General features: G+C 40.2%; 1 protein-coding gene across 1 annotated transcript in view; it reads right to left on the reverse strand.

Annotated features, from left to right (window-relative positions):
• Positions 1 to 9,470: 9,470 nt before the first annotated feature.
• Positions 9,471 to 27,037, reverse strand: part of LOC140243724 (mediator of RNA polymerase II transcription subunit 24-like) — a 29,911-nt gene continuing 12,344 nt past the window's right edge. The window contains exons 10-23 of the mRNA XM_072323389.1: positions 24,312 to 24,529; positions 23,349 to 23,448; positions 21,889 to 22,019; positions 20,330 to 20,450; positions 19,419 to 19,582; positions 18,685 to 18,784; positions 17,874 to 18,055; positions 16,353 to 16,651; positions 14,793 to 14,984; positions 13,987 to 14,060; positions 12,092 to 12,185; positions 11,242 to 11,328; positions 10,147 to 10,292; positions 9,471 to 9,656 (exon numbers count right to left, since the gene is read on the reverse strand). Coding sequence (XP_072179490.1) covers positions 9,531 to 9,656; positions 10,147 to 10,292; positions 11,242 to 11,328; positions 12,092 to 12,185; positions 13,987 to 14,060; positions 14,793 to 14,984; positions 16,353 to 16,651; positions 17,874 to 18,055; positions 18,685 to 18,784; positions 19,419 to 19,582; positions 20,330 to 20,450; positions 21,889 to 22,019; positions 23,349 to 23,448; positions 24,312 to 24,529 — 2,034 coding nt within the window. The 3' untranslated portion in view covers positions 9,471 to 9,530. The remainder of the gene's footprint in view (positions 9,657 to 10,146; positions 10,293 to 11,241; positions 11,329 to 12,091; positions 12,186 to 13,986; positions 14,061 to 14,792; positions 14,985 to 16,352; positions 16,652 to 17,873; positions 18,056 to 18,684; positions 18,785 to 19,418; positions 19,583 to 20,329; positions 20,451 to 21,888; positions 22,020 to 23,348; positions 23,449 to 24,311; positions 24,530 to 27,037) is intronic.

Here is a 27,037-nt window from a genome sequence, read left to right on the forward strand (position 1 = left end):
CCCCTTCTCTATCTCTCACAGTAATTTCATGCCATCAGATACATGATCACGTAGCTGCCTTTCCCAGTTCCTAGTTTTCTCGATAATTTACTGGAGCTCTCGCGGAGGTGTGTCAGAGGTGAATTGGACCTCGCCTCAAAACATTTTGAAATTGAGATTTTTAATTGCGGCCCCGGGGAGCGACTGTATCTCAGTCATCGATACGTCACACCCACGTTACGGCTCATCAATATTCGAATCATTAGTTCAGACAAGAATGCACCTGGCGAACCGATTCCTACATTCGTTTTGATTTGTTTCTTCTATTTTTTTTTGAAATACCGTTTACTAAAGGAAGGGCACGTATCAATGGAGCAAGATAAGATAGAACGAAAGGACTAAGGAGTATGGATGTTTGCCAATAGGGGCGTATATAAGTCTGACTTTAGTTTGTTCACCCCAAACAAGATAGCGTCATCGTTATGGGAAAATGATGGTACGTGAATGCGATGAAGCTAAGTCTGATGGACCAATGGAATAACAAAAAGAAACAACAACAACAACAACAAAGAAAAAAATAGGCAAATACTGAGTAAACTACGAAGATAATGCTTTCCTTGTTAGACAACAATGACCTGTAAAAACGTCTCTTTTTGTTTTGCGTGTTAATGTCACAATAAAATGTCTCATTTGCGATTCATGAAATTTCTACATAGATGTATTCGAGGTACATCATCACTTCCATTTATTCATTTTTAAACAACATTATCATGGTACTCGTCCACTGAAGGATAACATAGATTGATAACTTCGTCCAAATTTCAAGAGAGCTGAGCCTATAATCAGGGCTCGACACTAACGGTGGCCCGGTGGCCCGGGGCCACCAAAAACGCACGTCGGGCCACCAAAATTTCAGAAATGAAGAATTTGGTGGCCTGATCGGGCCACCATTAAAAAAGGTCGGATGTTTGCCTTTGGGCCACCAGAAATAAAAGTTAGTGTGGAGCCTTGCTGTAATTATTTTGGCCCTTCAGTGTGAATCATAGAAACTGGAAAATCATAGGAGCTGGAAAATTGTTTTGTTTTTGGTATGAGCAGTAATAAGGTACACTTATAGTTGTCTGCTCTCGAGAGCTCTGGCAATCTCCACAAAACTTTGATGACAAACCCCACGTTCACACTGGGTCTTGCCTCAAATCAAATCAAATCAAATCAAATCGAATCGAATCGAATCGAATCGAATCGAACTAAATCATATCAAATCAAATCATCCGAACAGGGCACCACGCATTGCAGTTGAGCTGAGGCGTTCCACCAGATACCACCCCCCCCCCCCACACACACACACATCCTCCCCACACCCACACATTCTCATCACTCGTTTCTCAAATGTGAACTGAACTTGCAACATGTACAGTAAGTAAGCCCTACAGGCCGTATCCAAGGGAAACGGTTCACTTTGTATGACATCACAATCAGCGAGTCAGAGGAGTAAAACATTTTCTTTACATATTTTTGAATACAAGATATCGTGTTCCCTCTTCTATGTCATTTACCACAGATTACGAGATAAGTGTTGACGGACAGTTTCATGCCCAGAGAGGTGCTAATGCCCAAACATGGCGTTTTTAATCAAGTTCACTTGTTGACAACATCTCACTACGAAGAATCATTATAATGATAATATGGTTATCGCAAAATATCGAAAAGCATACAAACAAAACCTCCCCACACCCTCCGTTCAATTCTTAAAGGGAAGGAAGAATAAATTCAGCATTATTTTGATAGTGTTTATGAAAGAGAAACGTACATCCCACTCGGTATTCAAGTCAGCAAAGTCAAATGAACGAGAAGGTGTGTCGGGCGGTGTGTCCTTGTATGAGATATACAGAAAATCTGGGAAAGATTAACACACTGCAAAACAGACAAAAGAGTATCGAGCAAGTGGCGTAAGAAACCACGTGACCATGGCGGACAACGAAAAGACACGCTCACTTATGGGACGCCTTAATGATTTATTGGTATTTGAATGGACGTAATTTTCTCTTATAGATAAAGAGCTCAATTTAGCTCAAATTATCATTGCTCTGTCTCCCGTATTTTATAGCTTGCGCTAATTGACGTTGAATTTCTCTTTTTGGTAGTTTTGCCGTTAATCTCTTTTCTTTCTTTACTCTCTGTAGCTAGAGAACTTCGTGTGCTATCTCGTTTTGTGGACATCCGACACGAACATAAACTGTCTCGAACTCCAGCTTGATGCTGTCAGACGGTGCGATCATAAGTCATTATATGATTTCCAGTCGGCACTTTATCTCTTTTTAATGGTTATTGGAGGTTACGTGGTTTAGCCTTGTATACGTGAGATGCGATGAAATCTGAAAACGCAGGTGGCGGAAGAAGGGGGAGGAGCGGGGGTTTGATGTTTGGAAAATTCGTGTATCATTTTATCATATGAAACGTAGGATTCGGTCTAACTTCTACGTGATCGCCTCGACCTACACGATGGTGGTAAGTCGGGATGATTGTGTAGAGGTCAGAGCGTTACGTTACTTGACAGAAATAAAAAGAAAAATGGATATACTTTTAAATCACGAGTTCAAACGACTCTAAAAAAAAAAAAAAAAAGTGACACGCGTCACCTCTTTGCATGCCACCGATTGTGGACGGCTCCCAACTTTCACGTTTGATGATGACAAAAGTTCCGCGAAGTCTTAGCAGGGAAGAGTTCCCTCCACCTCCCTGGTTTTACTTAGAGATTGATGCTCGCTCTTAGACTTAAGGGGGGTGTTAAGAATTTAAGTCGAACTTAAAATTTAAGATTGACTAAAATTTATGGTATGCTGTGTGTGTCTTCAATGTTGCTCAACTTTCTAATGAAAATGAAGATTTTGGAGACTTTTTTCATGTAGCCATTGATAATACAAGATAAAAATAAATAACAATGGAATTATTCTGTAAACATAAATGATAATTTGAAGTGGGTGGTGATTAGGCCAATGAAATTGAACAGGGAAATCAGTGGCATACCATCATTTTAGTCAATCTTGAAATAAGTTCGACTTGGTGAAACGCCCCTCAGGTGTCTTTTCCCATTACACCTGCACGGGTTTCATCAGACTAGGAACCTCACCGTGGTAACGCAATCTTCTGCTAAGACTTTGTGTGAGCATTAGAACCGATGTCCAGTTCAGTGACAAAATTGGGGAGGGGTATTGACAGACATGGTACCAAATCATGATGCTGTTTTTATCAAACATTCTGCGATCCTCAGCATGATAATAAATGTGCCCATTAAGCTATGAAATACAGAGTACAAACAGTTACAACGACTGTATTATGTCTTGACTATATCGTTGCCTTCTGCGTTTTCTTGAAATTATGCTGCAAACCTAGCTCAACCCGATTTGAACATGACATTTAAAACCTCTTAGCTTTTAAAGTAAAATAAAGCAAACGAGATTTTAAAAAAAATGCCTAAGACCTTAAAAAACATTATTTTCATTTTATCCTCGTCAAGGAGGCTTATGATATATGACAGATCATCTTGGGTCTAAATAATATTGGAGGAACAGTGATCAGTAAAGGTGAGTGGGGGAGTGCTGGGATATTGCGCCGTGCAATAGGAGGGTCATTCTTCGACCACCGAACGCATCGGATTTCCCCCGGGCTTCGTGGGAGGGGAAGCGCGACGGAGATGCGGAGGAGCAAAGCTTGCTGGCATCTTACCGTATGTGCAACAAGACACGTTGGAGAATTAAAGTGATGATACAATTTCGGTTGAGATGTGGCTTCAGGTTTCCAATTTTTTGATGACAATTTGTTGAGATAATAAGAAACCTCTGATGAAACATGAAAGAGCATATAATTTTAAGAGGAATTCTAAGTTTATTTCATGAAAAATTAGTTTTGAGATGGCTGGGATATCCAAAAACAAAGCAACCATGATAAAAGATGGGACCCATCTTTTATTAAGATCGCCTTGTTTTACTATCTCAGCCATTTCAAAACCAATTTTTATGAAATAAACTTCGAATTCCTCTTAGAATTGTACGCTGTTTAACATTTCATAAAGTGTTTTATAAGTATCTCGCAAAAAATTCAAAGCTGACTCTTCACCTCAACCAATACTACATAATATTATCATTACTTTAATGTCAGCACCGCCACACGGGGCGAGGGTGCGTCGAAGTACACACCAGTATCACCGCGGACTGCCCGCAAGAGTAGGCGTGGGTCTCAAGAGTGAACGGGTGGGAAGGCAAGATTAGTTCTTTTGGGATTTTTCACTGTGATTATTACATGGGGTATCATGGCCATTATTATAAGTACTGTCAAGGTTAGAAGTGTGAATTTCGAGAAAGTGTTTCAAGATCATTTCTTCATTTCCTCTGTACTCGTACTGAAAAAAAAATATGAAAGAACTTATTCCTTGAGAGAATCACTCTGTGCGAACAATTTATTTCACCGAAATACACTTTAAAGGGATTGTATAGTTTTGGTTGAGACCTAATTGCAGGTTTCTAACATTTTTTGGTGAGATAATGAGAAACCTCATATGAAATAAGAAAGAGCATGCAATTCTATGAGGAATTCAATGTTTATTTGATGAAAATTGATTTTGAAATGGCTGAGATATCAAAAAAGAGCGATTCTAATAAAGTGTGGGACCCACACTTCATTACGATCGCTTTGTTTTACTTTGTTTTTGGATGTTTCAGTCATTCCAAACCCGATTTTCATCAAATAAACTTTGAATTTCTCTTAAAATGGTATGCTCTGTACTATATCATAAGTGTTTTCTTGGTATCTCGCAAAAAGTTAAAAGCTCATTTCTCATCTCGACCAATACTGTACCATCCCTTTAATCATTGCATCTTTTGTTTTTGCGTTTGGAAAAGAAAACAGAAAGGCAAGTAAACCTGTCATGGTGATCCATCAGCATCAAGTGCAGTTTACTCGAGGTATTTATAGTCTCATAAGAGATTATACACACCAATATTTACGAAATATCAACAGGTCAACAGTGAGACATTGAGACAATGAAATATCAATACATCGCTCGTACAGTACTTCTCATTTGTATTGTAGGCCTACCACAAATTTGACTTCTTTCCACACTTTCACAAGCACACACACACACACACACACACACACTCTCACTCACACACACACACACACAAACATGTATGATACATCTAGAGATACATCAAAAACTAAGTGTCCACACTTATTAATGCCATACCATGACACTACATATCTTTAAAAAAAAAGTACGAGAAGGAAATTTTAGATATTCACGGGTATTGAAGTCTTGATGTTTGATTTAACTCTTCCATTACCAATGCAACATCTTTGTACATAATGTCATTAGCATTTTGAGACTTCAGTTCCTAGAGGGTTAGGGAAATACACGGATATCATATTTGATCCAAGAATCTTTTGCTTGTACAGTATCCGTATTACATGTATCAGTATCACATGTATCAGTATTACATGTATCAGTATTACAGCCTCTAGACACACCGATCCAAGTACACATTGCATCACACACACACACACACACACACACACACACACACACATACAGAGCCAAAAACAAGAATTAGCACTCTTAGTCAATACATGTATTCATCAAAAGTCTATGGCAAACAAGATATGCTTTTGTTTTACAAAACATTTGCTTTATTACAAGATGCCTTCAGACCAAAAGATCTACAGACACGACACCACTAAGACACTGTACAAGCATGGGTATAAATAAAACCAGACCAGTAAAGATGACACAAACAATATCTCCGCTTGTGTTTTCGCAAACTTCGATCAGATGCAACGGCGTAACATGATCTGACACAATTCTTGGGGGAATTCAGACTTACAGGAGAACTGTCTTGTCTGTAATCATGCTTCTAACTTGCTATCTTTCCTCTTTTTATTTTTGTATGTTAATTGTCTCCAGCCCATCTGGCAATAGAATGAATCTTCCCACCAGCCAACCACTAACTGCAATTGACATTCTGAAAAATCAGGGAAACCGCTACATTGCATAATCTCTGGCTAGCTGTCAGTCACATGTACATTTACATGCAAAAGTGTGTAGGCATACACACACACCATGATGGACGTGCATCCGAAGTCAAGGCGAGATTCAATTCCTTGATCGTATTTAAAACAGTTGAAACCCTGCTGATCAGAAGCTCACACCAAGAACTGGGCAAAACACAATTGGAAAACACCTCGTGACCCAGACAGATCAGAAACTCGTTTTGCAATGCATGTTTGGGTGAAACATGATTCTACTCTGATTTTGCACACAGAGTACTACTACCATTATAACAAAGTCCTTGGGACTGGTGATTTTCTTTTGTTACATTGAAATTTTGTTATTTATTGAACAGTATGGTGTATAAACATATCACACACATGATAATTTTTGGACCTGAAATTTGATTTCATTGCAACAAGAATTTTGTTATAACTGTGATTGCTATAACAGGAGTGAACTGCATTTACATGAAAAACCTCAATTAAGACCAAATATTGTTTCTGAACATGTTCATAAACGAGTTCTGTGTTTTAGTGTGAAAGTCTTCTCAGTGCAACATGCAACAGTACTACACAATGATGTGATGAAAATGGGACAGATAACACCACAGACTGAGGATGGTGAATTATTGTATTGTTGTTGAACTTTCCACCCCTAGACTGGCGGAGTCTGAACCAGCAGACGATCCTGATAACTGATAAAAAGAGCCCCGAATGTCTCTAAGAACAAAACACAGAAACGTGCACTCATGTGGAAATCATAAATTGCATTAATTTGTTGGAGTGGCATCACCTCACGTCTCAACAGCATCCGAAACATGGAGGTGCTGCCCTCCTTTCATCAATACTTCATATTTCACGATATCACTTTCTGGCACAACTTCTGCATTCCATTTTTTTTTTCTCTCTCTCTCTCTCTTTTCTCTGACATTTGTAGATGTTTGCCAACATCAACAAGGGGATGTTTCATAAAGCTGTTCTTAAAGTTACAAACGACCTAAGAATGACTGGTGATCAGTTCTGATGTGCTACACTTATCAGAATTTCCATAATTCAGCACAAGAGCTGATCACCAGTTGTTCTTAAGCCATTCGTAAGTTTAAGAACAGCTTTATGAAACACCCCCCAGATCAGAAATACAGAGTCATGGTGACAACTACATCATGGCTTAGAAATGGGAAAATATTTGCCACAACAAGTCCATTACTGACAGAGCTGTCGCAACATTGTGTAAAACCAAAGCTACATTATCATCATTACTTCAACAAATATACCTTCAGGTGCCAAAAATCATACCATATACACACTGTTCTGACATTCCAGTATTCATAATCTAGGGGAATATTTGCCTAATTTTATGAACCCCCCCCCCCCAAATATCAATGAATATTTTTGCAGCTTGGTCGTTTATTCGTTTCCTTATCAAACAAACACAAAAATCCTCTTTCCTCATCCTACGCCCTAGTTATGTGCACACAACATTCCTAAACTTTGAGTTTAGCTTGAAGTTTTAAACTTCGATGATTAACTTGTAGTGTAGTACAGCGTAAACGCACAAGAACGCTAGCCATCTTGAAGATTACTTGATGATTACATGTAGAACCACAAGATTTCTCAGGGCCTATGCTCTATCTAAAAGGCGTGGGGGGGGGGGGGTCCCAACTCTTAGCATCATGTGGGCACAATAATCACTGAACTTGAAAGTTTGCGTGACCTCTCCGTAAACCCTATTGCCTCTCAGCTTCTGGGTCATTCTTCAGAGTGTGTTGTACACTACTGTATTGTTGCATTACGAACGGGTTTAACACTAGCACTTCATGAATGTATTTCTTTTGGTTCTGTGTTTTTTTTCATCAAGTGGGATTCTCGCTCAATAGGTCAATTTTTAAGATTATGTGTCATGTGGATGCGCAGCATAGTTTAGGGGGCTACATGTAGATCTCATTATCGATGATTAGGTACCATTGATGATTAACTTCTGTGTGAACACACCTGAATCTAATGTGCTGAGCTCTTTTTCAGGACAATTCTCCTTCCACATCCAAACAGCACTTTTCTCATGAGGTCGTGACCTCCAGGTTTGACATTGTGCTGCTTGACTACACCAGCAACTGAAAGTACACTAAACTTTTTAGTTCAATGGAACACAAAATATCATGATACATAATACCGTGGTATATTCCTTTTCTTCTTCTTTTTCTTCTTTCTTTAGCTGGTATGGTAATGGTAATGGTAGTAATGGTATGCTGCCCTCTACAGAGTTTGCACACACAACAGTTGCTGATACAGTGCACTCCCGTCATAACGAAATGCTCGGGACCGGCAGTTTTCTTTCGTTATAACGAAATTTCGTTATAACCGAACAAATGCAATATATAACGAAAACAAGAAAACCACATATATTCTGTTTGCTGAATACTTATCATACACTGGAAAGCTATGTGAAATGTGATGGGATAACTGTATCACAAAAATAAACGCAAGTTCCCCTCAGAAACTGTGCGTGACACAAAGAGCGAACAAACAGTGGTGTGAAGCGTTCACCCATGCAGAGAAGCTATAAATGCTTGTTCCGCTACGAATTTTCGAAAGCAATTCGCATTTCGTTATAACGGAGCACATTTCTTTCGTTTTTCTTTGTCTGTGGCGCTCGGAAAAGACTTCGTTATAACGGAAATTTCGCTATAACCGTGTTCGTTATAAGCGAATTTTTTACCATAGACTTTAATGGTGATAATTTTGGGACCAGAAGATTTACTTCATTATAACGAAATTTCGTTATAACCGTGTTCGTTATAACGGGAGTGCACTGTACAGAGTTCACAAAACCAGCAGCTAGCAGCGAGCAGGAAACTTTTGTAATAGAGCATTCTTGGTCTTCTTTCTGTGTTCACCTCAATGCGATATCTTGGATATGAAATCATGATGAACTCTAATCTCCTACTCTAAGCATTTGTTGTGAATTTCCAGGTCTAAAGACACTTAAATAAGACTTTCAGACATACAACTATAATGATGTAGGTGTTCAAGTATATGTAGTAACACTTTTTCCATGTTTATCAAACTAGCCAGGTTGAAGACACAATATATAAATAATACCTGTGCAGTAATACATCGGTAAATACTGTCATATCATGAAGATGACATGAGAATGGAATGGCCAGATAGTCTTTATTCAAGACCACAGTGCTGCACTAGTAGGACATGTTGGAGACACTGGACTACATCATTCCTTCATTACCTTCATTCAATCTCGAGTGGATTCTAACCTTCCTCGGAAATGAAAAACGTCTCCACTTTAGATCGTAGTCACATTGGCAAAAGGAAGGTAACGGTGAAAGATTTGCACAAAGAGTCTTTCAACACCATGTTAGAACATGAAGACAAGTTCTGTTCACAATGTTGAATGATCTCCTGGAGTCCCACTATTTGGGGGGGGGGGGGGGGGGAGGAGGTAGAGGAAGGGCGGTTGGTAGTCTCCACTCAAGACTACAGCAAATTACAAGCCACTACCTCCTGGTCTGGGAGAGGGCCTTAGCGGACATCTTCTTGGGCGTGGAGCCCTCCAGCTGACCGATGGCCAACGCAAGGTCCTGCATGAACGTTCCTGACAATGTGTTCAGTAGGTGAGTGGCCTGAATTGTACAGGGTTTGAGAAAGAACACGAAAGGCAGTAAGAAAATAGTAACAAAATGCTTTCAAGAAAACAAAGAGTGTAAAATGCACAGACACACACACACACACGCTTCCCTAAATTCTTTGATGTCACAATATACACTGACTTTGTGCATTCACAAGGCGCTAACAAAAATGAAAAACCCTCTAATATCATGACATTTTGACATGGTGATTGCTTCATTATTTGGGACAAAGGTGTTCATTTTTGTGCACTTATCCGAACTGCTAATGATGTAGAAATTACAAAATATTGCTAACAATCACAGAGTATCTCAAACCTACATCAATGCTTGTTTCTCATTTCTGATATTTTAATGCAAATACATTTAGATATCATGGTGCGACAAGAAAAGCAGAGTCCTCATCATAATCAATTCTGTGAAATTTTGAAACATCGGGTGGATGAGAGTGAATGTGATTTCAGGGATGGAGGGATGTTTTCATTACCATGGTAACCGGCATGAACTGCAGCACGTTGGTACTGATGGTCTCCCCGCAGTAGAGCACCTCCTGGACAAAGGAGTGGATGAAGTCGGTCCGAGGGCTGATGGTCCCCGAAGCAAGGATGGAGGCAAACAGACACATGACAGACACTGGAAGGCAAAGGGAATATTTCAAGAGAGTGTGATTTCAAATCTTGTCTTTCATAAAAAAAACACTTATGGCGCTCAAAATCAGTGATATGCAATACATAATAACAATCACTACAACTATTATAATCACTAAAACTAAATTACTACTACTACCAAATAGTAGTGATGATGATAGTATTGCTACTACCATTACTACCGTGACTATTATTATTATTATTATTATTACTACTACTACTATTACTATTATTACTACTACTACTACTACTACTACTACTACTACTACTACTACTACTACTACTACTACTACTACTACTACTACTACTACTACTACTACTACTACTACTACTACCACTACCACCACTACTACTACTACTACTACTATTACTACTGCTACCACCAGTGATACAGGTAATGTACTTCCCCCTTCTACTACAGCATCCACATTACAGCTCTCACAAGTACAATTTCTATCACTACCACCACAACTACTGCACTACCACATATGTATAATAACACTCACTATTGCTACTAACTCACAACTCTCATTCTACTTTGTGTGTAAGCACAAGAGAATTACTGACGTGGGAACGCGTGGAATCAACTGGGGTGTTCACATGTGGAGACACGTTGAAACCAAATCATAGGTTCACAAGTGGAAACATGAGGACATTATTCTTATGGCATGTTCTAAAGTATACATGTAAGGGTTTGTTCACACGTGGAGACATGTAGAAACCAAATGATGGGTTCACAAGTGCAAACATGAGGACATTAAGCTAATGACATGTCCTGATGTATAAATGCAAGAAACTGTGATGAATTCACAAAGATGGAGATGAGAACACCAAATGATGCAGGTGTGACCACCACGAGGAAACGAAATGACACGATCACACGTGTGAACGCAAGGATAGGACATGCTAGAGAAGAGAAGGGAAGTGTTACTCACCTAGGGCCATGTGGAGAGGTTCTGGGTAGTGCTGCTGGGCTTGCATCACTAGGAAACTACTGCTGGCCGCACTCACATTCACACTCCCTGTAAGATAACATCAGGAGAACATATACGCTTAATATCACTACACTCACATATACCATGCTCAAACATTTTTGGCACGCGAACGACAACAAAGTATCAGAGATAGGTCATGTAATAATATCAAATAATATGTGAGTCTGACTTGTATGTTATGATGAAGCATTAAAAGATAACTTAGGTATGTTTTCACTAGATATAAAAGATAAATGAACAGAGCTTAGGGGATAAATAGATGCATAAATATACACACAGATATTACACAAGAACACATACAACTGGCAGCAGATTAATTCAAAAGGTTAATCAATGCCTGCAGAACAGAATGTACATATAATCACAATGAAATACTGACCATACAGAAAATGATAAGATCAGCACATCTAAATAGTAAAACAATTAAACTATGTACATTCTCCACTTCTTCACGGTATTTTTATTCACTTCTTTCACCCATTGAAATGTGTGTTGTAGCAAAATCAGCCCATTCTCAATGGGTTCAAATACCTGGTAAACAGGAGTTAGGGGTAACAAACAAAACAGCACATCGGTACAGTGCACTCCCATTATAACGAACACAGTTATAACGAAATTCCAGTTACAACGAAGTGAAAATTCAGTCTGTAATATTATCTGCCCTATGTATTTTTATTGTTTATTTGTTCGGTTATAAAAAAATTTCGATGTAATGAAAGAAAACTGCCGGTCCTAAGGACTTCGTTATACAGGAGTCCACTGTATACACATTTCCCCCACGGAATGTTACCTGGCAGTGGAGTTGTAGCGCCCTCATCGTCAGCCGTGCTGAGAAGCTTTCTGAGTTTGGACGGTCTGCTGTCCTCTCGCAGACCTGTGGACTCCTACAGCCAATGGAACAGGTCAACGGAACAAGACAACATGAACATCATAATAGTTGAGTCAATGAATATTTACAATATTTTCAGCATGCAAAATGCTATTTAAAAAAACAAGAGACCCGCGGGTCACGCGCTCACCTGAGTTTCGCAATTTCACCTTCCATGCATTCTTGCACACTCTTACCTGAGAACATTGGAAACTTAGGTCTGCATATGGATCCCCCTCAACTCCCGGGGGGGGGGGGGGGGGGGGGGGGTGGGCAGCCCTGGATTTGCAATGAACAAACTTGGAACTAAAGTCATCAATGTACAAACTCATGGTATTAACATTGCTTTATCATTTCTGGTTCTAGAGCAGATTTTGAATATTCCTTAATGTGGGGGGGGGGGGGGGGGGTGGGACCCCTAGGGGCCCCTCAAGAGGGACATGGCGCCCATTTGAAGGAATTGAGATTCTATAACCATAGGGATGCATCATGCTACCTGCTAAGTTTGGTCAAATTCATCATGAGGTTTTCAAGAAGAAGATGAACATGTACAATTCAGGCTCCATTACAACTGTACGACTTCTCCCCATCCCTCTCCTGGGTCCCAAGGGGGGGGGGGGGGGGGGGCACCCCTGATTTTGCCAACCCCATGAACAAACTTGAGACTACAGTCATCAATGTACTAACTCATAGTATCATCTAAGCCCTATCACTTCTGGTTCTAGAGAAGATTTTTAAAGGTTCCTTGATTTTAGGGGTTTGGGCCCCTTGGGGACCCCCCAGGTGGGCCATGGTGCCCATTTGAACAAATTGAGATACTATCCCCCTAGGGATGCTAACTACCAAGTTTGGTGAAAATCAGACATGGCGATCTCAAGGTAAAGATGAAAATGCACAATTTAGGCCCCATTTGGACCCCTTCCCACCCCCCTCCCCTGAGTCCCAAGGGGGGCACCCCTGATTCCCCCATGAACAAACTTGAAACTACAGTCATCAATGTACTTACTCATAGTATCAATTAAGCCCTATCACTTCTGGTTCTAGAGAAGAAGATTTTTAAAGATTCCTTAATTTTAGTGTGTTTGGGCCCCCCTGGGGCCCCCCAGGTGGGCCATGGTGCCCATTTGAAGAAATTGAGATCCTATCCCCCTAGCGATGCTACCTGCCAAGTTTGGTGAAAATCGGTCACGGGGTTCTCAAGAAGAAGATGAAAATGTAAAAAGTTTACGCACGACGGACGACGCACGACGGACGACGCACGACGGACGACGCACGACGGACGACGCACGACGCACGACGGACGACGGACGCCGGACGAAGAGCGATCGCAATAGCTCACTTGAGCCTTCGGCTCAGGTGAGCTAAAAAGGGGAGAAGCAGTACTTATTTCCTTCCATACATTACAGTGTGTGTGGAAGGGCAGGAGGTGTGGTTATATTGAACAGAGCTGGCCTTGTTTTCACTGTGCTCAACACTGTCATGCCATGAGGTAAAGATATCAAACTATTCAATTCCACATTTCCGCATAACTGCTTTGCTCAAGAAGGAAAAGAAAAAACATTGAATCTTCACAACACTTGAGAGCAACAGTAACACAGAAAAGACGCTCCAACATATTGCTCATCTCTCGTTTTTAGAGTTCTAAATAAAATTCTTACTTGTTGCTGTAATGTCCTGTTTACAGTGATTTTGCTGAAAGAAATGTGTACAACAACATAAACTACAATTGTCACTAATGCATTACTGTAACTGAAATACCCACCCCCCCCCCCAAAAAAAAGGTAACACACTCTAAATAGGCCTTATCTGTGTCTTACCTCTCTGTCCATTTCACCGCGGCCTCGTTTCCGACCCCTGAGGATTCTTGACGGACTCTCCTTGGATTTTGAATCTGCTGGAAAAAGGGGACCAAGTGCAAGGATAAAAATCATATCTTTTACTGACTAGGAAGACATTGGCTAGTATGCATAAAAAGTAGCAATTGCTGGCAAGCGACTGCTTCAAGCAGAAGCACAAACTTGTCAAACAAAAGATCAAGCTCAAGCAATTCCATTTAAATCCATATGTATAACCTTTTGCTAGTGCTCAACTCTTGTACTTGCCCTGAACAAGCAATTGCTTGTGATCTCAACAAAAGGGACATCACGTCTGCGCAAATGTGAGAACAAAGGGCAGGTTTGATATGATGTATTTGAAAGGGCATGTGTGTGTGTGTGAAAAACATTTCCTGACTTAGCAGTAGACCTATAAAATGACACTCATGAATGCATGCACACACACACACACACACACACACACACACTCACAAAGTCACACACACATACTATGAAGCACAACTGACAAAAATTATATTGAATGAAGACAGCTAACAACAATGTAAGGGAACAGTGTAGATATCAATTTGACTCAAATTAATTGAACTCGTTCAAACATTCAAATTCATATGATAAAAATGGTATCATAATGAAAAAAAAAATGAAAAACGTCATAAGCAAGAAATGGCATTTCTTTGGTGGTGTGATTGTTGCCAACAAGAAAAGTGAAATCTACTTTTCCATTCTATATGGATTGGTTTGCTTTCTCTTTTAGCACAGTTGCAATATATTTGGTGGGAGTGTCTTACCTCTATAGCTACTCTGGCTGGTCAGTGTGGCGGCCACACACCAGACCACCAGCTTGGCCAGGGCATTGCCGCGAGGGTTGGCAAGCCGGTCAGTGTTGGTCAGATCAGCCAGGAGGCGGGGAATGACCCGACGTAGAAGGGTCAGAGTCATCTGCTCAATGTCCACTTGGAAGAGGGCCACGGCAATCTCCACTGTATTGGGAAGAGAACATAACAGGAAAGGGAAGTAACACTGAAGGTAACTTGGAGGATAAACACTATTCCATTATATGTCACTGTGCATTACAAAACCAACAAAAAGTCGCACGCACTGATTTTGCGTGAGGACTCAAAATAGGTGAAATGGGTCAATCTAGTCAATCTTGATTTTTTTTTTCGTATTTTCTGAAAGAGCAATTCCTCTTCCACATTCTCCTAGAGTTTGGAATCGTACTCGAACTGGAAATTGTGTTTTTAGCAGTTTTTCTAGAACATTTTTTTGTAGAATAGTGTGATCATTCTTTGAGTCCTGTATTCATTTCCTAAAAACCCTTTACACACTCTTCACTTTCAACTCTAATAACTTTTGAAAAGATGATGCTACTGCTTTGAAAGTTAGTATCAGTCATTGATAGAATGGAGCATGATCAATTTTAGCTCAACCTGAGAATCCCTTCATTGTTGTTGCTGTGAAGTCTAACATCCTGTTTTGTGCCATTTGTTGCACAGAGCACGGGTCGGTAAGATTAAGCAAGTGAATAGACAGTACACACTTTTTCAGAATGTGTGCCTTTCCAATACTTAGACGTGTTTATAGGAGAGTCCATTTGAATCAAGTTATACATCACTTTAGAGCTTAGAGTCTGTTCTTCCAGAATCTCCCCATATCTAGAAATCCATGCCTGGCGATGTTTTGGTGGTTTTGTGATGCAGGGTCATATACCATAAATATAGGGAGAGTTCTCTTCCAAAAAGGTGGAAGTTTCTCTCAAAATGTTTACTAGGATTCAGTGAATGCAGAATGATTTGGAAAAGACGCAATGAAAATTTCAAGAAACTAGATAAAGCATTTCTACATTTATTTCATGCACAAAATCTCACTAAATTTTCATTTTTCTCAAATATTTTAGCACAGACAGAACTCATCTGCTCAAAAGGAGATGCTCACACCTATTAATTATTCCATCATATACCAATGACAAATGTGAAGATAATTTTTCTTGTGAAAAAATGAACATTTGTGACTCTTCATGTACAAATGGAAAGGAGAGCTGGTTAACAACTACCTCAAGACAGAGATGCCAACTGGTCTTGCTCTCTAAACTTTACTAGTTCATGAATAACTTTTTCGTGTGTGTCTAATTTTTTCCTCAAATTCTCACTGTTCTACTTTCCTGATTTTTCTGTTTTCATACAAAACATATAATGTTGGGACGGAATTCCTCCTCAAAGATTCACATTTTCAAGAATCACACATCACTTTTGTCAAAGACCAAGTGAGGTAAAAGCACAATCTTGCAATATCTTAATCCTGCTTTTTTATTAGTCATCCAAATGTGACACTGCCTCTCACAAACCCACCTGCTGTTGTGAGATCATCCTTCCGATGCAGCGTCGTGATCTCCATGACGATGCTCCGGCAGAACCAGAGGGTGCCCCCAGAGGTCAGCAGGGCCTCCAGGGTGGCCAGGCTCTTCTTGTCCACCACGCCCCGCTGCACCAGGGCACCGAAGATGGCCGCCAGGGTCTGCAGCGACGGGGTGTTGGGCTCCACCGTGACTGGGAGCGGCGGGCCGGATGAGGTATCCCGATGGGTGCGGGCGTCGCTGCCGAGCACGGACAGCGACATCTTCTTAACGATCGTGGTCATGAGGCTATTTCTGAAATGGGAGGGCACAGGATCCTGATGTTACGGAATCTTTGGCATCAATTTCTACCATCACAGTTTAAACTTCAATCACTGACACACTTAAGAAACAGCCCAGAACATGTGTACTGTACACCCAGAAACGTTTGCGGCATGAAACTTTCGCAAATTGGAGCCAACGCCTACGGTCTCTTTCATGACATGGAACTTTTGTGAATTGCCACTGGTATTCAATGCATTGTGTAGACAAATGCTTTCACATGCAGTTTACTTTCGTGAATCTTGGCTTCTTGCGAGATTCACAAAAGCTTCTGGTTTTACTGTACGTGCATTTTGCAGGCGAGTCCATGAGCAAACACCATGCAGACTGTGAGTACAGACAAGGAATCACTACCATTACAGCCAACATTCAACAATAGTGAGTTGTGACGATTTTGCTTTCTTTGGCAGCAAGCAAATCTTGATTGGTGTAATTACATATCAGTAAAGTACAGACAAATTAAGGTCAGTATAATGTCGCTGAAATCTGAAAGTTTGTTGAAAGTGACTTTTTTTGATTAATGGTCAAATAATCAGTAAAGTAATGTCTTGTCTAAATCCTAGCTGTCTTACCCCCAAAATGAAGCCACCACAGCATATCAAAGGAAAGGCTTTCCCATTTGATACAGTGCTTTGGTTGCCATGTTTAACTCTCCTGAACATTTGACATTTGTTTTTTGTACAAGGTCTTGTCGCCCAAGCAATAACCAATGCATGGGGAGATTGGCCCCACTGAACTCTGTCAAAAAGTTTGTTGACATTGCCATTGTCAATGCCACTGTCAATCAGTTTGATGTCTGTATGTTGATTGTAGCTACATCATTGGGAGGTGGAACCTCACAGACACCAATAAGATCAATTTAACACTGAAAACTGAAATGAACAATAAAAACTGACACTAGCACTGAAAATCTGACACAACCACTGACACTCAATCAATGATGCCTATTTCAAAATGCAAACACCAGCATTAAAAAATACCTGAAATGGACAATGAAAACTGAAATGAGCAATAAAAACTGGCACTAGCAATGAAAATCTAGAACAGACACTGACACTCAAACATTGACACCTGTTCTGAAAAACAAGCACTGGCACTAACTAAAAAAAACACTCAAAACTGACACTGGAATAACAAGCACTGACACCAACACTGACACTGACATTGACACCGAAAACCTAACACCAACACTAACCTCTCATTGTCGTACATCTGCAGCGAGGTGGGGCTGTTGGGTACAGAGGTCATCATCATCTGGAGCAACTTCTGGGCGATGCTCCGCTCATTTGACGACAGCGAGGTAATGTGACTACACAGCCAGGCTACACAGCAGATGGGAAGGCAACACACACGCCCCTTCAGGTTATCCACCAATTTCTGCTCCAATGAGAGAAAATGAAGACAAATGCCGGTTCAGATTACATCCTCTTATATTTTCATAATTTTATTAGAGAATCTTGCTCTAACTACTAGCACAATAGTACACTAGAAATCAAAGTTGAAATGGTAGCACTCAGAATCTTGCATGGAGAGCACTAGTCTATGTCAAAGGCCTCTTGCTGTATCAACTGCAAGTAAGCAAGCAAAAGGTCTTTGTGAAAGACTAGAGTCAGGCCACCATGGAGAGGTGAGCCCCAGTCAGAAGGCATTTGGAGATGTGTTCCAGTTTCATAAAGGGGAATGAAACCCAACGATATGTGTGGACTGAGTAAATGCAGAAATATTAGAACACATCAATTCAGTGAAGTTCGAGGAAAACTGGATAATATGTTCAAAAGTTATAAAATCTTAAAGTTTTGGTACCGCCAAATATGTATGATTGATTAAATGAGAAATATAAGTGAAAATTGTTTGTGTTTCATTCTCCCATAAGAACACTGATCATTGATGTGGATCTTCAGAACATGCCTACAAACAATCAACCGGAAGTCACACATGCTTCTTGGTGGTATTAGTAACATGCCAAGCAGACTGTAATTTGCTCGGGACAGTGGCTGGACACTCACCGATACATGATCCTCGGTGACCGCTCCGTACTCCCAGGCATGCAGAAGCTGTTGGATGGCGTAGGGGATTGCCAGGCAGACCTCACTCCACCTCACCTGGCTGCAGATGACAGCAGAGATGTGATAGAAACATGGATATTATAAAGGAGAATAAGACCCAAACACACATAGTGGATTGAGTGAATGCAGCAATATTGACAGAACATATCAGTGAAGTTTGAGGAAAATTGGGCAATCCGCTAAAAGATAATGAGTTTATAAATTTTCAGTGCTGTCATTGCTGAATGAGAAGACTAAAACAGTTTGTGACATCAGGTACAGTTGTATGGTTAATGATATAAAGAAAATATAAAGAGAAACCTTCAAAATTCACAACTTTTGAATGGACTGTACGATTTTCCTCAAACTTCACTGATGTGTTCTGCTAATATTGCTGCATTCACACAATCCATACATATACTTTGGGGGAAAACAGTATTTTCCACGAGACTTTGCTGTATTTTTGGTAACCCCCCCCCCCCACACCATCAACAAACAAATAAAAAAACAAACAAAAACAGTACCAAATACTACCCCCCCCCCCTCAAAAAAAAAAGAAAAAAAAAAAAAAAAAAAAAAGAGTTGGCATCTCTGGTAATAATGCTCCGTCTTTCCTGAAACAGGCAATGAAGGAGAAACTTACCAAAGACATCAGAACATTGGGTATGGTAAGGTACACCAATTTGTATGCTCACGTCGTCTTGAACTCCATGCCGGTGTGGTACTGGTTGAGGAGCATGTCAATCTTGTTAGGGTCAGCGGCCTGCATTCCACTCTGCGGCTTGGTCCCCGTCTCGTCCGGCATGCAGTGCTGGACCCAGGTCTCGAAGAAGGACTCCCCCGTACTGGACACCACCATCTGTGGGGGGGGGGGGGGGGGGGCAAGGGGCATCAATATTGCTCTCTACTTCACATGATGTCTATCTCATCTATGATATCAATCTATTCTGATTTGATTTTTGCTGTCTGCATCTAGTTACAGGTCATAACAAATTTCCATCAGTAGAGGATGATTGGTTTAAATTCTTCTGTGTGCTTGATCACCTTTTATTTGTTTAATCAAATCAAACTGTGGAATCACCTACCCAAAGCTCTCCGCAAGCCAGCAATCCCTCAAGGTCTTCAAAAAACATTCAAAATATCACTTGCTCCATCAATAATTTCATCGCAAGGTGCACTTGAACATGTACATGGAAAATACGCTATTTAAATAATACATGTACCACTATTATATCATACCATCATTAGTGTAAAATGAAATTGCCAGAACAGATATCGTTTTGTAGGCAATAAATCATTTTGCAAGACAATGTATATTATACTAGCCTAAAATCTCTGACAAAACTGAGCATGGATTTTAGTATTTACTTCAAAAAACAAACTCTAACCAGAAGTATCATCTTTTTTAGTTTTCTTGCACAGTCTATTGACAGAAACATTGATAGAATATTTTTTACTTGATACAACTTACTTAATACATGGTACTTTTTAAATATTGATTCTGCAGAATTAAAATCACGCAATATTCACCATATCCGACCCAGCACGAAAAATTACTCACATGAAATTTTCACTTTTATGGTATGAACTGCTACAATCAACTCACCTCTGCCCCGTAGAGCTGTGCGATGCGACATAGCATGAGAAAGGTGAGGTCAAAGATCACGGCTCGAACATGAGAGGCCTTGGCCATCTCTCCACTGGACTGCTTAGCGATCTCGTTTATCCTGTTACAGAAAAACATAAACAATCACAAAAATAATTACATAATTGCATTGTACACAAACATTTCTAATTCCAATGATGGCAAATGGAAATCTCTGGATTTTTTTTTCACACATGAAATGCTTTATTTACGGTACATAAATACTTCTAACCTCAGTGTTCGCAAACGTAATTTCAAAGGATGATTTTATTAACTCCTGGAAAGTAAGTCATTTTGAGTATGAAATCAGTCAATCAAAAAAGTAAGAATAGACATCAAACTTTGAGAAGTTTGGAGCAATGTTACAAAACTTGTGACCCTTTCAGTGTCTCTGGTGGCAATGTGATGTGACTGCAATACCTCAAATTAACTGTCTTGGCCCTGACTGTAGCTTTGCCCACAAAGAAAGCCTCACTTGTGTGACACAAGGGATGTCTATCTTATGTCCTTGTGCTTCCTTCTTTAAAACGAGAAGACGGCATGATGACACACAACATTGCTCAGTGAGACTCACAGGGGGTCAAACCCAAACCATTGTAAACCCTATCCAACTGGGGGGGTCAAATTGACCCCCCCCCCCTTGATGTTTCGCGCCACAATTCCGCAACGCGCAATGATTTTGCCACGTCGTTTCATGACTTTTTTCATTGAAGTCTCCCGCATATTTTGAGACCAAATTTGCGACGTCCGGGTACACTGTTCTGAAGTTACGTAATGTTTTGCGTATGCATGTCAACCCAAAAACGGCTCAAATTTATGATAGCGTGTGCAAATCCAATGCAAATTGTTTTTTTGTTAAATTCATGTAAATTAGATTATTTCAACTTTTAACCATAGAAATTAATCAAGTCTAATGTAGATAAGTTTGAAAAAGTGCCCGCAACAAATTTTGGCAAAAAAACAATAGAAAACAAAAGGTCGAAAAAACAATAAAATACTTCGTACATAAGAAATTAACAAAACAATAAAAAACAAAAGAAATTGATTTTGATTTCGCTATTTTTCTACAGAAAATTGTTTGATGTGTCTTGAGGAACTCTGACACAAAAATTTAGGGACCCTTCAGTCATTTTAATGGAGTTATAGGTGAAAATATGATTTCATGTGTAAATTTGCATAATTAATTTACTAAAAATAGAGAGCCAATATTTTTTCTATTGTATGAACATGTAATCTTGTAGTTGACATCCAGCTCTACATGTATCTTCAGGCAAAATTTTGCGGCGATCGCGCGATCAGAGGCCGAGATCTGAAGGGGGGGGGGGTTAAATTGACCCCCCCCCCCCCAACACAAAGTAAAAACTTGGTCTCAAATAGCCCAGTTAAAATAGGGTGAAATGAATGCATTGCAGGCAGCACTGCCAACTGAGCCACCTCACCGCCTTCTATGGTTGAGTGAATTCCTGGCAGTCATGGTTCAACGTTTGTGTTCGCCCCAGTGGCAGGGGTTGAGAACTTACTTGATGAGTTTGGCGGAGAATTTCCGCAGCTTGTTGCTGGCTGCCGCCGCCCCGACCATGTAGTCAAAGCTCTTGCCTGCCTTCATGTGGCCAAGCAACCCAAGCATGTCGTCCTGATTCTTCACATCTCCCTGCGAACCAGCAAGGGGAGGAAACATCAGGAGAAAAATAATAACAACTAGAAAAGCACGCTGAGAGCGCAGACCTCCGCCAAGCATGCAGCCCGATTTCCCAATATAGAAGCCTTATTTACATCATAAATCCTCAGCTGCACGGCACGCCTCGCCCTAGCAGAAACCAAAGATGCTTATCTCTACTATCTTTGGCAGAAACTAGAGCACACACTTTAGTGCGCGCATGCAAACCTCAAATACGCGCAGCCTGAGCTCCTAAGTTCATTGACCATACCTGCCAAAATATCAAAAATCCTTCAAAAATTCTCCCAAAATTGTCGGATCACTACCAAAAGTTAATCGTTTGTTACTTGTGTCATTCTCAACCTTTCCTGCAAGTTTCATCTCAATCCGTTAACTACTTTTTGAGTTATTTTGCACACGGACAAACAAACGAACAAACCAACGGTAACGAAAACATAACCTCCTCCCTTGGCGGAGGTAATAATAATGAACACAAGCAGTAGCAGCAAAAACAACATTAATCACAGAAGCAAAAAGCAATCATTGCAACAGCTGTGGAGGAAAAAAAATGGTACGTTGTCACGAAACGGAAACTGTGCATTCTTCAGGTTGTTGCAAAATCTCTGCCATACGGTACATATTAATCTGGTTTGCCTATGACAAACATCTTTACAAAATAAGAATCCACTCCTTCAAGAAATGTGGCTAGTAAAGCATATACAATGTACGTGTATGAGCAAACCCTCACAAATCAACCTTTTTGTGTAAAAAGACAGAACAAATGAGGGCGCCATCACCAAAAACGAAAGGGCAGTAGATCTATACATGATACACCTCCATGCCAAATTTGATGAAAATCTGTCACAAAATAATGGCCAGTACTGCGCTCATAAATGTGATGCCGCCATGGCATAACACTGCTAAATTTAAAGAATCCTCTGGTGGTGCACATGCACGGAAATAGAATTAGAAAGAGCCATGTTGATAGTGATGATAACAACAATGTGTATTTTTTTTTTCTTCTTCATGAGGAATTTCTCTGCATAAATATGCACAACTAGCCTGGATAGACCATCAATCATAGTACTTACAAGCATAGGCATCTTACCATTATTAATGATTCTAAACTTAAAATAATCACTTGAACTCTAATCCATCACTAATATCACAGTACCATTTATCATAGGTTTTCATTTTCTCCTTTCAGTTTACATGCACTGCTACAAGCATTTAATTAAGAATTCAACCATCTCAGGATAAGTGCTGATCAAACAAAACCATTAGATAAATGACTCTAGATGTATTCACAGGCAAATGTCTTACCTTGATGAATTTGATTAGTGACTCTGCTCGGGTTACCATGACGACCAGGGATACAGGCTGCTGTGACTCTGTTGGTCTTGTGAGTTTGGTTGTATTTGCTCTGCAAACACACATAAAAGGGTACTGCAGATCACTAGAGCAAACACGCTGATGTATGGAATAATCGGTCTGCAATATGGAAATGCATTTATGATCATTCTAGCAGTGAGTATGACTACAGAGTTTTTCTTAAAGGTGACTAGTCTCAGATGCCAGCCTCTATATACAAATCATCAAGAGAAGAAGGGAGTTGGGGCTAAGGCTGAAGGGAAACAAAAAAACTCCAGCTAACAATGAAAAAGGTATGGTAATGTCACATGCTCTTTCATTATGCTAGAAAAGTGAATATATATTTAATTTTCTTCATATCTTCTTTATATCGTTGTCCATGTGTGACATCACCAAATAATGTAGTCTTCTCATCCAGCAATGGCAGCATCAAAATCTTGAATATTAATGCAAGTAACTTTTCAAGAGACTGACTGATTTTCCGTAATCTTTCACTGATATGTTCTACTGTAAAACGAGGAATGTTTGCACGCATTTGAATTTTGCATGAGCCAAGATTCTTGAAATTAAAATGAACACAAAAGTTCTTGCCTAAACTATTTTACATGGATCGAATGCCAGAGGTAAATTCATGAAAAATTTTATGCCGCGAAAAAGGCTGTCTGCTCCAATTCGTGAAAATTTCATGCCGCCAGTATATCGTGTTTTACAGCGATTTGTTGAATGCCATCAATCCATATACAGTGCACTCTTGTCATAACGAACAAGGTTATAACAAAATTGTGGTTACAATGAAGTAAAAATTCAGGGTGCAACTGTTATTTGTTTGGTTGTAGCAAAATTTTGAAACAATGAAAGAAAACTGCCAATCCCGAGGACTTTGTTTTAATTTTCCGCCATGAATGATGACAATACCTGGCTGTCATGACGTCCTTCACCTCTGTGCTGCTGAGAACGCCGCCCGTCTGCAGCTGGGTCAGGAGCTGCTCGATGGCGTCGCAGCGCTGCCGCGTGTCCACCAGGTCCAGCAGCACGTGGAAGCGGAGCAGGTGATGGAGCCCCTCAACCAGGGCCTTGCCCGCCCCGGGATCCTCGCTCATGCTCATCTGGAGCCGGTGCACGATCTGGGGGAGCTGGTATCACGGGGGAAAAAAATAATGACACCAGAGAGAATTCATGAGACAGAGACAAATGAGGGAATCTCTACACATTCTACTCAAATAAGAAACAGACAATATGTGGTTGTTGTTATTGTGTTGGAAAAAAAAGAAGAAGAAGAAAGAAATGGGATCCAATTAGAATAATTTGACCCAAACAATGCTGACATCAAATCAGACCATAATGAATCTTAAACAAATCAAACATTATCATTAACATTGTTATGAAATATAATGTCTCCACGAGGGAGCTCATAATGAATGTCTCCCCCCGGGAGTCCACAATATGTGGTTTGAACATGCTGTCAATCCCTTGTTTGCGGCGAGACCCCACTTTAACGAAGCTGACTGGGGTGCTATACCCCCCTAACGATTCTTCGTTTGAGAGTTGGGAGTCGAAGTATTTGTCCATTGCAAATTAACTTTCTGCTCAGGCGTGACAAACCTGGAGGCCAAGCCAGGGTTTAATGACTACAGCAGCTGTCGTACTACGTAAGAGCATGATAAGGATATCTGCCTGTGGCACACCATTCAAAGTGAACTCAATTTTCTCTATCCTTTCTAAAGTTTTCAATTTTATATTCTATTGAGAAATTCTATGATCATCCATTTTACATTTCGAACGAAAAAAATTGACCCGTAAATAACGAAAATACAGGAATAAGAAGGAGAGCATTGCCAGTTTGGCGGTGCTGACAATGTGTAATGCATGCGTACACGTACACAGATACATCGACCACCAGCTGCATGCATCTCTACATGCGCAATATGCCCTTACTCGCGCATTGATATGATAATCATTGCGATCGGCAATAGATTTTATGTTGATGTACAATTTAAAAAGTATGAGGATTCTGTGACAACTATGCTATTAAAGAGATATAAAAGCTATCGATATTATACACAAAAAGGCCCAATATTAACACAACTACAAAATTTGTGAAAGAACTTCTTTTTTGTATCGCGAACGTATGGCGTTATGCCGGCGGTATTTTGGTAACCCGTCCCGTACTACACATACCGTACCGGTACACACGTGCGTGCATGCAAATACATGTACTGACCGTCTGTAATGCAGTGAAGTGACACAGTGCCTTTGGAGTCTTCTCGTTCTTTTCCTAGACTGACTACTTAATATTTAGTATGCGTTGCTAATTTTGTAAGGAAGCACAAAAAATGCTCACTGTTGGGGATAAAGTACAAGCCGTGGATGAGTTGGGGAGGTGGGCTGCAGTACAGGCATGCTCTGTCTGCATACGCTGAATGTCTACACTCACACACACACACACACACGTACACACACACGCACCATGGAGCTACATAGCCCATGCCAAAACCAAAAATCTCCTCCTCTCGCGGTGCCCCCCCCCCTGTGGCGCAGTGGCGATGACTGATGCTTAGATTAGGCCAGGGTCAAGAAACAGGTGTTTTATATCTTTGGTTTTTAAGTCATTGATTGCCAAGATATACACTGGCATTATTTACGGGGGTGTAGCCTCTTCAAACGAGAGATTTGCGTCATGAGAAGTCACCATCAAAGATGTCTAAAAGTGATAACAATGTGTGTTCTCACTATCATTATTATTTTCCTAGTCTCTCTTTTGTTATGAAGGATAACTTGGCCTAACGAACCATCATAACCACCAAAAATACCCAGACTCTCAAACAAGGTGTATGGTCAATGTCGGTCATCTTGTCAAACTCTTTATTTACATATTCCTCTGCGGAACAATAAAGTGCCCAGAAATGATAGTACAATGCGCATGTATCTATGACACTTTAAACTGCATAAAACTGAATACCATATTACCATTCTTTATTAAAACAAATAGTCTCTCTCAACCCACGTGCATAAATTGGCAGATACCCATATATACAATGTACACCAGGGTCGAGAGAGACACCATGGGTAAGAACATCTCGTCCAAGGACTCGAACTCATGACCTCCATTTCAAAGTCAAGAGTCTTATTTATTTAAAGGAAAAAAAAAAAAACCCTGAGAAATGTGGATTGGGTGAAAGCAGCCACATTAGTAGAACACATCAGTGAAAATTTGAGGAAAATCGGACAATCGATGCAAAAGTTATGAATTTTTAAAGTTTTGGTGTTGGAACCCCTGGATGAGGAGACTACTAGAGGTTATGGCATCATGTGTGGAAAACAATATAAAGAAAATACATGTATAAAGGGAATTCCACAAAAAGTCACTTTTCTAGCATAATGAACTAGAAATGTCGCTTTGGCGACTGGTATGCCTCCGCCATAATGCATGATTTTCCCAATAGGTCTAGATAGTACATGTGGACAATGTGTGACTACATTTTCACAAAATTGGCAAAATATTGAAATAACAAATTTGTCACAAATGTGTTGAATGTTCACCTTCCTTGACCTAGGTTTAATTGGATGAATAGGAGAGCATGTATCTAGGGATTTAAGGACTTTAACTTGACTTTGACCCATTCATACATTTAGGCATTGAG

This window comes from Diadema setosum, chromosome 20, assembly GCF_964275005.1.
Source record: "Diadema setosum chromosome 20, eeDiaSeto1, whole genome shotgun sequence".
Taxonomy (NCBI): Eukaryota; Metazoa; Echinodermata; class Echinoidea; order Diadematoida; family Diadematidae; genus Diadema; species Diadema setosum.